This window comes from Mixophyes fleayi, chromosome 1 (genome assembly GCF_038048845.1).
Source record: "Mixophyes fleayi isolate aMixFle1 chromosome 1, aMixFle1.hap1, whole genome shotgun sequence".
NCBI lineage: Eukaryota > Metazoa > Chordata > Amphibia > Anura > Limnodynastidae > Mixophyes > Mixophyes fleayi.
In genome coordinates, this window is record NC_134402.1 from 374,273,690 (window position 1) to 374,285,992 (window position 12,303).

General features: G+C 40.8%; 1 protein-coding gene and 1 long non-coding RNA gene across 3 annotated transcripts in view; both read right to left on the bottom strand.

Annotated features, from left to right (window-relative positions):
- LOC142097398 (uncharacterized) overlaps positions 1 to 12,303 on the bottom strand; it is a 231,765-nt gene that overhangs the window by 104,286 nt on the left and 115,176 nt on the right. The gene's annotated exons all lie outside the window — the stretch shown is intronic.
- The window catches only part of SNCAIP (synuclein alpha interacting protein), a 216,079-nt gene that overhangs the window by 43,868 nt on the left and 159,908 nt on the right, over positions 1 to 12,303 (bottom strand). For both annotated transcript variants that reach the window (XM_075179187.1, XM_075179178.1), the window contains exon 6: positions 6,643 to 7,463. In XM_075179187.1, coding sequence (XP_075035288.1) covers positions 6,643 to 7,463 — 821 coding nt within the window. The remainder of the gene's footprint in view (positions 1 to 6,642; positions 7,464 to 12,303) is intronic.

The window sequence follows — 12,303 nt, forward strand, 5'->3', positions numbered from 1 at the left end:
TCTTGCCTAATCTCAAAGTTGGACAGCTCTGGAAATGTTCAATTCAATCATACACAAAAGGACTCACTTTGTTGTCTATCTATATAAACATTAAAGTGTGATCATTGGAATGTTAACTAAGATTAGTTGAACAGTGGGAAAGTGTGGCAGTCACTGAGATAACGCAGGATCTGCCTGTGAGAATGTGATGGCTTTCAGCCAGCTGACCTCTAGTTTATTTAGAGGTGCAAGAACAGTTTGTTGCTGATCAGTCCACATTCACTGGTTATTTAAAAAGAAGCTACTTCTGTAATAACATTATCTAACCCACATAACAATGGCAATAGATCATTTAATGTGCAAGTGTATAAATGAGTTTTAAATAAATGAATAGAGAATTATTTGTAACACCACCTACGGAGACAGCAAGGATATAGCTGTCTGCAATTCATTTAGCCACATTATCTCAAATTAGGAAAGTAGCCCTGTGCTTAAGTAATGTTATTTGCACACTATTGAGTGTCATTTTGAAAAATGTGAATTAATCCTCTAGATCAAGTGTTCAACTGTGACCTGTGCTGGCCAGTGTTGGACATTTACGGCTTATTTGAAGATTTAGTATTCTTGAGAACTCCAGCTCCAACATATATGGGTCTTCCTTTGACATTGTTGTTCTATATAATACATTACAAATATGAAATCAGTTTTCTTTGTTCTTGTGACACAGTTAAACATTCCATGCCACTGACAGGTCCTAAGAGAATAGATGTCACTAATGTCTACACATTCTTTTATATGATCATCAACATATGAGAAAGTCAATAACCAAACTCCTTACTAGTGTAGAATGAGGCTAAAAAGCCATCTCCTGGGTACATAACTGTGGGAAAACTGGAGCTAAATCCAAAAAGATTTATCAAAGAGGAATTCATACACATTAATGTCTGGCTATCTGAAACACTACAATGGTATCACACATGAGAAAATATCACTTCATGCTGTGAGTTCCCTGGGACTGATTTACTTTTGCAAAATGCCTGAAATAAATCATTACTGCTGACAAGCAGCGATTAACAAAGTAAGGGTGATTAGTCCGTTCAATCATTTCTACTAACATGGTGGAAAATTGTGTGCGAGTTCTCTACGTTGTGTCATGTCTCACATGGGGAGACAGTGGATGCGGATTTGCTATGGCACAAGTAAGGAGCGAGGGAAAATAAAAGTTAGTAAGGATAGCAAGACAAGCCAAGATTGCCACATTTACGCATATGCAGACGGTATAAAGTTACTACTGACATTAATACATGAGGAAAGTTCCGTTTTAGTTGTGCTCAATGTACTAGATAGTTTACACTGTTACTGCTTGCACCTGTAACTTGAGAAGAAAAGAAGATAAGTGGTGGATTCAATTACAGTAATTGTAAGTTAGGTTAAAGGAAACGCAGGAGTAAAATAGTGGAGTTAGCTTTTAAGTAAATCAAAGAAGTTACTTTGAATTAATAAAAGCTCAAAGTGAAATTTGCCGCTACTGTTGGATGGATTATGTCTCCTCCTACAAGAAGAAAATAAAGATACAAAACCCGTTATCCACAAAATGTCAAAAACTTGAAATATTAAATACGGAGGGGAATAGCAGGGGTGATCTTTATATGTGTTTTAGCAGATTTTAGACCAAGGGTGAAAATAAGTTCTGAGTGAAGTCCTATCGGAACCTCGTGAGATGTGAGTCTGTGACTATTTGTGGGTAATAAGGTATTTAAACATTGCTGATTCTTGCTCACATCACCAAAAGATGAAATAAGCAATGTTTTGTACCCTACATTCTTACTGAATCTCAACACGCGAGGCTCTGACGAGACTTTGCATCTAATTGAATTCCCTCCATGTTATTTCATGTTATTTCCAGTTTAAGGAAACGCTTCTTATCTGGAATACCATCTATTCTTAGCATACTCTTACTTTCTGCAAATTTACTAATCACCATAATACTCAATTTGTGCTTCATCGATTATTTTCCAGTGAAATGATAGATTTCCTACTCATTAATATTGGTTTAGAGCAGGCCTGTCCAACCTGCGGCCCTCCAGGTTTTGTGGAACTACAAGCCCCATCATGCTTTGCCGGTAGACAACCAGTTGATAGCTGGAAGGGCATGCTGGGACTTGTCGTTTCACAACACCTGGAGGGCCGCAGGTTGGACAGGTCTGGTTTAGAGCATACAATGCCAGTCTTCATTGTATGTAGGTGACAGGTAACATGCAGTCCTAAAAAGAGTAGAAAACTGTATTCTTAAGTCATCCAGTTAAATTGTTGTATCCTATAAGTTCCTAAGTTCCTAATTGCTACTGAAATAATATTAGCTTTGCCTATAAAATGGAAATAATGTTTTGCCAGTCTACTTTTTAGTGTCATTGTGTATAGCTGAATTATGCTGTGACAACAAACCACAGGCATACCAGTCATTTATAGTCTGCTTAAGGGACACAATGAATAACATTTTAAGTGAAGATTGGCTTTCTTTTCACTATGCTCTGGAGAAAAGATCAACTCTACACAAATGGCTATGAATAAAAATATTCTCTCCGTCAAACAATTCTAAAGCAAATGGAAAATGACTTGGGATAGACATCATCATGGCTCATTTGTAAAATATATAATACTCTATGACTTACTGCAGTTATTTCTTTGTTGTATGCACAAGAAAAACATACAAGTTGAACACTATAAATGGTATTCAATTCCAAAGATGGATGTATAACGTATCCTGAATGTGTGTAGGGAATCATGTGTCCCCAAGGTGAAGTTGGCTGTGGCTAGTGAAATCTCTAATGACGTAACTAAGCTAGCATACCTGCTGTGTCTACGTTGCACTGTTTTGAGGCCAGGATTTACAATTAGGCAGAAAAAGAAAAGTGTGTGGTCTGATTTTTCTAATGTTAGCCTATAAAAGGTTCCTCATCTATGTTAGTCTAACCTGCTCTGTCAGTATCCCCAAATGTTTATTTATTGTCATGTTTAACGTTCACCATAACTCATGCAGAAGACCACATGAAAACTACACTGACCATAGAGGTGAGCATAGGTGTATTGGTCCCTATGTATGACCAGTGTCCACAAAGCGCACTGCCCAGATAAAAGTGAAGTTGACAAAAAACTTCAACCCCAGCAAATTCTGAAACTGTGAACAAACTTTAATTATTTTCGGCTTTCACTACACTAGTCCCCTTTTTTAGAAATCAGCAAAATACAATAAAAATGCAGGAAAAACTAACAAACAAAATCTTAACCTTAATTTGCATATTAAAATTAATCAGGAGGATAAACTGTTATCTTCTATACTAGTTCCTGGATGCAGTAACCTAGAGAATTCAGGAATCGGATTCAGTTGGCTGAATGTTAAGGATTCAGGAGAATCTGAATCTTTCATAAAACTTTAGGGGCTAGATTTACTAAGCTGCGGGTTTGAAAAAGTGGGGATGTTGCCTATAGCAACCAATCAGATTCTAGCTGTCATTTTGTAGAAGGTACTAAATAAATGAAAGCTAGAATCTGATTGGTTGCTATAGGCAACATCCCCACTTTTTCAAACCTGCAGCTTAGTAAATCTAGCCCTAGGAGTGACTGAGATTCCAAGCAGAATCCTGAGTTTTGTTTCTACCTAGCTTCACAGTTATTTAAACAGGAGTCCGGTGCGGTTACCAGTGCACCTTCCACTTAAATCATCTCCTAACTATATAAGAACTTGCTCAGAGTTCATATTTTTATGCCCAGAATCTATTCATTTCCCAGCAAGGTTTCAGAACCATATACTGTTCATAACAAACATGCAAGCCACTTAGTTACTGTAAGCATGTAGAAACCCCACTATAAATGCATCACAAGGTGCTGTAAATGTCACTTTTATGGGATTCAGACGAATCGTTAACATCTACGGTATTCTTGTAAAATACTTAATCAAGAAATATTTTTTTGCAATAGTCAAGGAATGTGATCTGCTACCACTCAAGAAATTGTGTATAAATATATATATAAGCAGTCAACACTGGAACAAATATACTGGAGCAAATTATATATATCTATATATACATCTATATATATATATATATATCTATATCATACATGTCAGCTTTAAGCTTGTTAGCGAAATGCGCGTCTGGCGTTTCTGTGTTCGCTGTTCCCTCATTCAGTATATTTGTTCCTGTCATGAATCAAATATTTAATAATCAGTCGGAATAGGTCCTCTGGTTAGGGGAACTATACCCTATGACTAATGAGAGTAGACCTATTATACATAAGCTGGTCTCAATAACTTCTTGAGTACGTACGTTATTTGGGAAAATACTGATACCTAGGTGCTGTATAGGGATGCTGTTTATATTCATACTAGGAACTATATAGTTCTAAATAATAATTTTTCACAGCGCTCAGACTATATAGCTACATTAATAACGCCTGGGAGATTCTTGAGACTTATTACTCTTAATCATCATATGATCTCTTTGATGATTATTATAAGGTAACCTTTGTACTACTAACTAGACCCCTTATTAAGAGGGTCATAATGCTTGTTTAAACTGACAGGACATCTTAATATTGAGGTGATACTAACAATAAAAAAAATTATAAACATACCCATATCAACAGTGACACAGTATAGCAGATATTCTGCTTTTTAACTGTTTCCAATAATTCTGGTTTAATATGTTAATTACACTTTTTAATTATTTTGCTAATTGTTATGACTTCCAATTAATATAAAATCTTTATACACACTATATGGGCTGTTTCCCTTTTTAAGCCAATACTAATAAAATGTAATGTTTTATTTTGAATAAACCCTATGAGTGCCCCATTCAACATACTATTTCTCTTACCTCTGGTACAATACTTTTCATACCTGTCCTCCAGGTGTGACGCTGTGATGCCATTTAAGTCATCAAGTGAGCGAGATACAGTGTATGATGATCCAGAGAGTTCAAAGAAGTGGGTTGACTTGATGACGTAATGTGCATCATTACAATACATCCCACCCACTTTTCCGCTGGGTAAGAACCCGTGCAGAAAAGTATATATAAATATATATATATATATATATATATATATATATATATATATATATATATATATATATATATATATATATATAAAACGAGAGAGAGAGAGAATGGGAATGTAGAAAGTCCCTCAAAGATCTTCTTTATCACAATAAACTCCAATTTTCAGTAACAACTTCTGTGAGTAATCAAGTCTGATTTCTCCAAACCGTTGCTACTGAAACTTGGGGGTATATTTTGAAAAAGTGGAAATGTTTCCTATCAGATTCTAGTTATCATTTATTTAATACATTCTACAAAATGGCAGCTAGAATCTGATTGGTTGCTATTGACAACATCTTCACTTTTTCAAACCCGCAGTTTAGTAAACATACCCCCTGGTGTTTATTGTGTTAATGGAGACTCGGGAGTGACTTTCTTCATTCTCATTGTATTTAATTGTCCTTTAGCAATGTTAGTACACCAGGACTGCTATATTGCGTTACATATATATATTTACTTGTACTAAGTGGAACTAACAATAAATTTATGCTACATGCTTAAAAGTTGTAGTAATTAATCCAAGCCACTGCATTGCAGACTTCCCAACTTTTTTCAGTGCCATTAGTAGCTGGCACAGTTAAAATGAATAAAATGTCTCTCTCCTTAAAATCACAAAAAAATATCTTAATCACACTAAGATAACAGTTACCACTCATGTGAACAATGTAATTACACATGCAGCATTTTTTATGCTATTTCTGTTGTAAGCAGAGTTAAATCCATCAGTGCTGGCCTGAATTTAATCAGACCTAAGTATCCTGTGCCTCTCCAGCATTTGTGGAACTACTGGACCCAGCATACTATGCCTGGTTAGCTGCCGATTGCTTACAGCAGATTTTAATAAGAAATGCAGTTCATAGGAGCATACAAATTTGAAACCACATAGTAGATTTATCCATCATTGTTAATGCAATTGTGTTTTGGACGATCCAAGTCAGCTCCCTTCATATTGTGTCGTTAGTTATATGTTACTTTGGTAACCCATAATTGTGACATCTAATCATTGAAACCGTTGCTAGCTAAATACTTTGCATGGGTCGTGGGACGCTTTAGGCTTTGCTCTTAGCTCCTATCTGTGAATGGCTGTTACAAAAAGCTGGCAAAGTACTTCTGAATACTAATGACCGAACAGTGAGGCAGCACGGTGTTCCCACGGTGAGTCAATGACAAGGAGCTGATGGGGTCTAAGCTGAGCTGCAAATAGGGTACAAAGAGTTTGAAGAGCGTCCGCTTCTTTAGTATTGTAACATTGTAACACTTAATGGAAGCAAACAAACGAATCGTCAAAAATATAATACGTCAGACTTTTCAGCTCTAGTAAAGAATCTGGGACATAAACAATGAATTATATAATAAGCGGCATGAATGCACTGCGCCACCCACTTACTCATTCTACAATATTATATAGGATTTCAAAATACAGTATAATAAGGAATGTTTTCTTGTGCCGTGCAGCCTGCATTGAAGTAAATAGGTTTGTGTGTTTTACATTGTGTGATCTGTCAGGGGTTGAAGTAATCACCTAATGAGGAAAGTGGATTTTTAACTAAGTATTTTATTTACTTACCAGTAAAGAGATCTGACCTTCTTTAACGATATTTAAAATGCTTTTGATTTTTTTCATGTCTTCCCCTTCTGAGTAATTCCAGTTCAAGTTGCCGTTTATCCCATCCAGTTGTGTGTCTGCTGCCTGCAGGTGCAACGCCCGGAGCTGGCAGTTCGGCATGGGCTTTTCAAGCTTCTGTGCATGGGAATCAGACAGAGTCCTATTGAGGAAACTCTTGTTATGGTATTCAGGTTCATGGACTGAGCTGCATTGAATGCTACTCTGGGAAAGCTCTAATCCCCCAGATGAATGCCTGCCCTGATCAAGGACGGTAGACTGAGCTGAGTTTTTGACAGGAGACAATACGCAAAACTGAGTGGCACTGGGCGTCATGTTCTCCAGGGTTCCCATAGGGCAAGCTTTTCCTTTGGACAGTGGATAAATGCTGGAAGTCCGTTTCTCTGATGCTACCTTGGTAAACAGAGTCAAAGGTTGACTGGATTTGATGTAAGGCACGTCCAAAATCTCATCCATATCCAAGTCATAATGTTCAAGCTCACCAAGCAAAATGCCTGGTTCAGAGCTCTTACACTTAAATCCACCATTGTCTCCAGGAACACAGTCTTTCTCGGTAGTCTTCGTAGACTCGCCATTCTTTTCGTTTTCTTCCTTCTCCTCTTTTTGATCATCACTTTCATTGATTTTTGGACTTTCTGGTTGATGTTTCAGTGGAGAAACCCTCTTAACAGGTCGGAATTTGCTGTACACGTCTGCGATGCCTGTTGGCTTTTGTGTGTTGCTGATAAGAGAAGACACTCCACAGCTCCAGTTCGCACTGGAAACTAAAAAGTCAACCAAAAAACACCAGTTAGCCACTGCGGTTAGAAACACCAATGACACATTTAGGAAATCAGTGGTAGAACAGACATATAGGAATTTGCATAGTCAGTGATACAATAAAAAGGGTTTAGAGAAAACTGCTTGTTTTTTTCTCTGAAGCTGGCATTATATCAGAGCCTGCGGGCATCAAACTGCTGCTCATAGCCTGGTTTAATTAGAAACAACTAAGGTTTTTATTTCTAGTGTCCTACTGGCTAAAGAGCTTCTGTGATGAAGCAGCAGCTGTTTGTAGCCAATAGAGATCTTTCTATAGTAAGTTCTCCGTCTCTGCTGCAGCTTTAGTTAACATATCGTTCATTTCATTGGAACAAAGCGGCCACATTTCTTGATGAATATGTTTACTTATCAAGCTTTGCATATTTTGGCAATGTGTATCCTTTTTTTACTTCTCTAAACTAAATAAATGTTAAAGGAACAAAAGCAGTGTAAAAACTAAAACATAAATACAGAAAATATATACAAATAGGAAAACGGAATGAATCACTGTAGAAAACCCTAGTTGGTCACATAAATAAAGAAAAACAATGTATATAATTGATGTTTCTCTTTTGCAATATGCCATTGTATTCAATAGATAAATAAGCAAAATGTCCCTCTTGTCTATCCTCAGTGCAGCTGCCCACTTATTCTTCTCTCCCGCTACACTATCTTTGCCACCTCTCTGCCAGTCGCTACTTTGACTCCTCATGGCCTAAACAATGTATTTTGATCTCCGCAACCTCACCTACAAAGTTCTCAACCAACTATCCACCCAACATCTCCAACCTTATCTCTACCCACAGTCTTTACCACTCCCTCCACTCTGCCAGTGACAGTCGCCTCACTACCACACTGCTTACCTCTCCCGCCTCCTGGACTTCACCGGGTTGCTCCAAACCTATGGAACAATCTCCAGCACCCTATAAGCTTACCCTCTACTCTCCAAGGTTTCAAGTGTGCCCTTAAAACTTATTTCTTTATTCAAGACCATCAGCCATCTTCCTAATGCTTTTGCTATCACCACCACTCCCCCACTCTGTGCCACCCTATTTGTGTCGCCCCCTTCCCTTTAGGATGTAAGCTCTCACGATCTACGATCACTCTCTGTACTTCTAGGCCTGCTTCCTCTTTTCTTTAGCCCAGGTCCAAATTGGATATTACCATAACTCTCACTCACTGTCTCGTAAATAACTTAATCTGCATTACCATGTCATCTGTGTAGTGTTTGTTCAATCAGCATGTCTGCTCTTTGTATTATCTTGTTCTTCACGTATTATAGAATGTGTTATGGATGGCTGCTGTCTGTTTTATGTACACTACTCTACAGTTGGAGGCTTCTGGGGTACCTCTTTGGTAAGTTGGCTCTCAATTTAATAACACATATGTATGGCCCAAATATATGGGACTCTCATTGTTTAGAGTAGGACCATCCTATTAGCAAAAGCGCCTTGGCGTGGCAGGATGGCTTAAACATACATTTGCAAATGTGTGCAACAAAGACTTTTGCATTTTTATCTACAGTAGAAATGGCAGATCTGTTGCTGGCTATAGCAGTGTGCTGGGGGAAAAAATGTTGTGTGTATGTTCCTTTTAGGATAACCCCACCCTTTCAAGCACCTGTTATGGCCTATAAATTGATTTGAGCAGCTTCCACTTTTGTATTTGTCTGAGAGGCATGTTGGTGTCAGTAGCTGAGAGGGGGTACTGGCACTGAATTGCTGTTTGGAGGCTTCTGGGGTACCTCTTTGGTAAGTTGGCTCTCAATTTAAAAACACATATGTATGGCCCAAATATATGGGACTCTCATTGTTTAGAGTAGGACCATCCTATTAGCAAAAGCGCCTTGGCGTGGCAGGATGGCTTAAACAGAGCCGTAACTAGGGTGGTGCGGGCGGTGCCGTCGCCCAGGGCGCAAGCCCGAGAGGGCGCAGCAGCCGCCCGCTACTCTCCCCTTTGTGGCACATTAAAAGGGAAAAAAAGATAATATTTTTTTTTGGCCCCTCCCCCGACTCGCGGCACCCCCCCGCGACTCGTGCGGGGGGGGGGTGTAGAGTAAGAAGGGAGGGAGGTTGGCACTTGAGCGGGGGGGGGGGTAGGTGGTGATGGAAGGATCAAATCCTATTGCTGACTGGGAGAGAGCTATGCGTCCATCTGTGATGACATCACCGCAGCTGCAGATCCAATGTGACAGCGCAGGGGGGTGGGATGAGTGGAGGACAGCTCCTCTGACTTCCTGACTGACTCACATGAAGAAGTTGTGCAGTAAATAGCAGGTATTTTAACACTCACAGAATCACATATTCACTAGCACCATATGTACACTATAAATGCAGATTATATACAAACCTCTACTTCCTCTCTGAATATCCAGTGTCAGCCTAAGTAATCACTTGATAAGTGAAGAAAAAAAAAACCCCCCAATATTGTCACTACACAAACTGTTGCAGATACAGACTTTTATGCTCTCTCTACCTCAATAAAATAATTGTTAGTCCTGTACTTCAACATATAGTTGATGAGTAAACACACAGGGCGCACTCATACAGGGGCAGACACACAGGGCGCACTCATACAGGGGCAGACACACAGGGCGCACTCATACAGGGGCAGACACACAGGGCGGCACTCATACAGGGGCAGACACACAGGGCGGCACTCATACCAGGGGCAGACACACAGGGCGCACTCATACAGGGGCAGACACACAGGGCGGCACTCATACAGGGGCAGACACACAGGGCGGCACTCATACCAGGGGCAGACACACAGGGCGCACTCATACAGGGGCAGACACACAGGGCGCACTCATACAGGGGCAGACACACAGGGCGGCACTCATACAGGGGCAGACACACAGGGCGGCACTCATACCAGGGGCAGACACACAGGGCGCACTCATAAAGGGGCAGACACACAGGGCGGCACTCATACAGGGGCAGACACACAGGGCGGCACTCATACAGGGGCAGACACACAGGGCGGCACTCATACAGGGGCAGACACACAGGGCGCACTCATACAGGGGCAGACACACAGGGCGGCACTCATACAGGGGCAGACACACAGGGCGGCACTCATACAGGGGCAGACACACAGGGCGCACTCATACAGGGGCAGACACACAGGGCGGCACTCATACAGGGGCAGACACACAGGGCGGCACTCATACAGGGGCAGACACACAGGGCGCACTCATACAGGGGCAGACACACAGGGCGCACTCATACAGGGGCAGACACACAGGGCGCACTCATACAGGGGCAGACACACAGGGCGCACTCATACAGGGGCAGACACACAGGGCGCACTCATACAGGGGCAGACACACAGGGCGCACTCATACAGGGGCAGACACACAGGGCGGCACTCATACCAGGGGCAGACACACAGGGCGGCACTCATACAGGGGCAGACACACAGGGCGGCACTCATACCAGGGGCAGACACACAGGGCACTTTATATAGTGTCATTAAGATGCTCTCTGTATTGCAGACACAAGAATGCCCTCTGCATTGTATGGCTGACATAAGAATGCTCTCTCTATTGCATGACGTTTGCTAGTATACTCTTTGCATTGTATGATGGTCACTAGAATTCACTTATGTATTGTATGGCGGTCACTAGGATGCTCTTTGTATTGTATGGCGATCCCTAGGATGATGTTTATTTTGTATGGCGGTCACTAGGAGGCTGTTTATATTGTATTTGTATCACTAATACTGGCTAAATTATCATGCAGAACAGTATAAACCTTGCAATTCAATATGTATGATGCATCCATGGGAGTATTTTAATTTAATCTGAAAAAGAAAAATGTTTTAATTGTTCATGCTTGTGTGTATAAGTAATCACAGTTTTATTTAAAAGTATGTGGTTTTTATCTTTGAAATCCCTAACTCCAAGAAGAGGGGATTGGGAGGAATAGAGGACATTGGGAGGTTGGAACCTCTTCTTCGGGGTTAAGGCACACACCAGCATGGTTTCGACATGCTACAGTTTTGCATACAGGTATGCAGAAGCAGTGTGATTTACTTTTTATTTTTTTAATTTGATATTGTTACTGAGACTTTTTGATCCGGTGGGTGACCCAACTATTATTACATTAATGCTAACCCTGTGAACTCCCTGCTGCTGGATTAAGCTGCTCCACTTACATAACTAATGTGTATACACCATCCACTGGTGTGTTGACTGTCTACTTGTGACTGCTCCACCTACATGTGCAATGCTTTGCCTACTTGTGTGTTAGCTTCGTCAACTGTGATAGACGGACTCTGCTTACCATAGCGTATTGCATTTGCCTTGTATAAAAACCAATGTGGCTCGAGCTAATGGAGTGCTAACTCCGCCTACAATTTGCCCCGCCTACCATTTATTGGTCCCGCCTACATGAGGCCACTTTCAGAATTTTTCCAGGGCCACTTTAAGTTCCCAATCCGCCCCTGGTATTATGTGTGTGTGAGGGGCCACTGTGTGTGTGTGTGTGTATTATGTGTGTGTGAGGGGCCACTGTGTGTGTGTGTATTATGTGTATGTGAGGGGCCACTGTGTGTGTGTGTGAGGGGCCACTGTGTGTGTGAAGGGGGGGGGCAAACCAATATCTTGCCTAGGGCCCCATGAGGTGTAAATCCGGCTCTGATAGATATATATATCATGCATTTGCAAATATGTGTAGCAGAATTCTTTAAAGTGCTAGCCACACCCCCACATTAGGTTGGCCACACCCACTTGGCAAATGTCACTCCCACTTTGATGGGGGGCGCCGGTGCCCTGTCTCGCCCAGGGCACTGAAATGTCTAGTT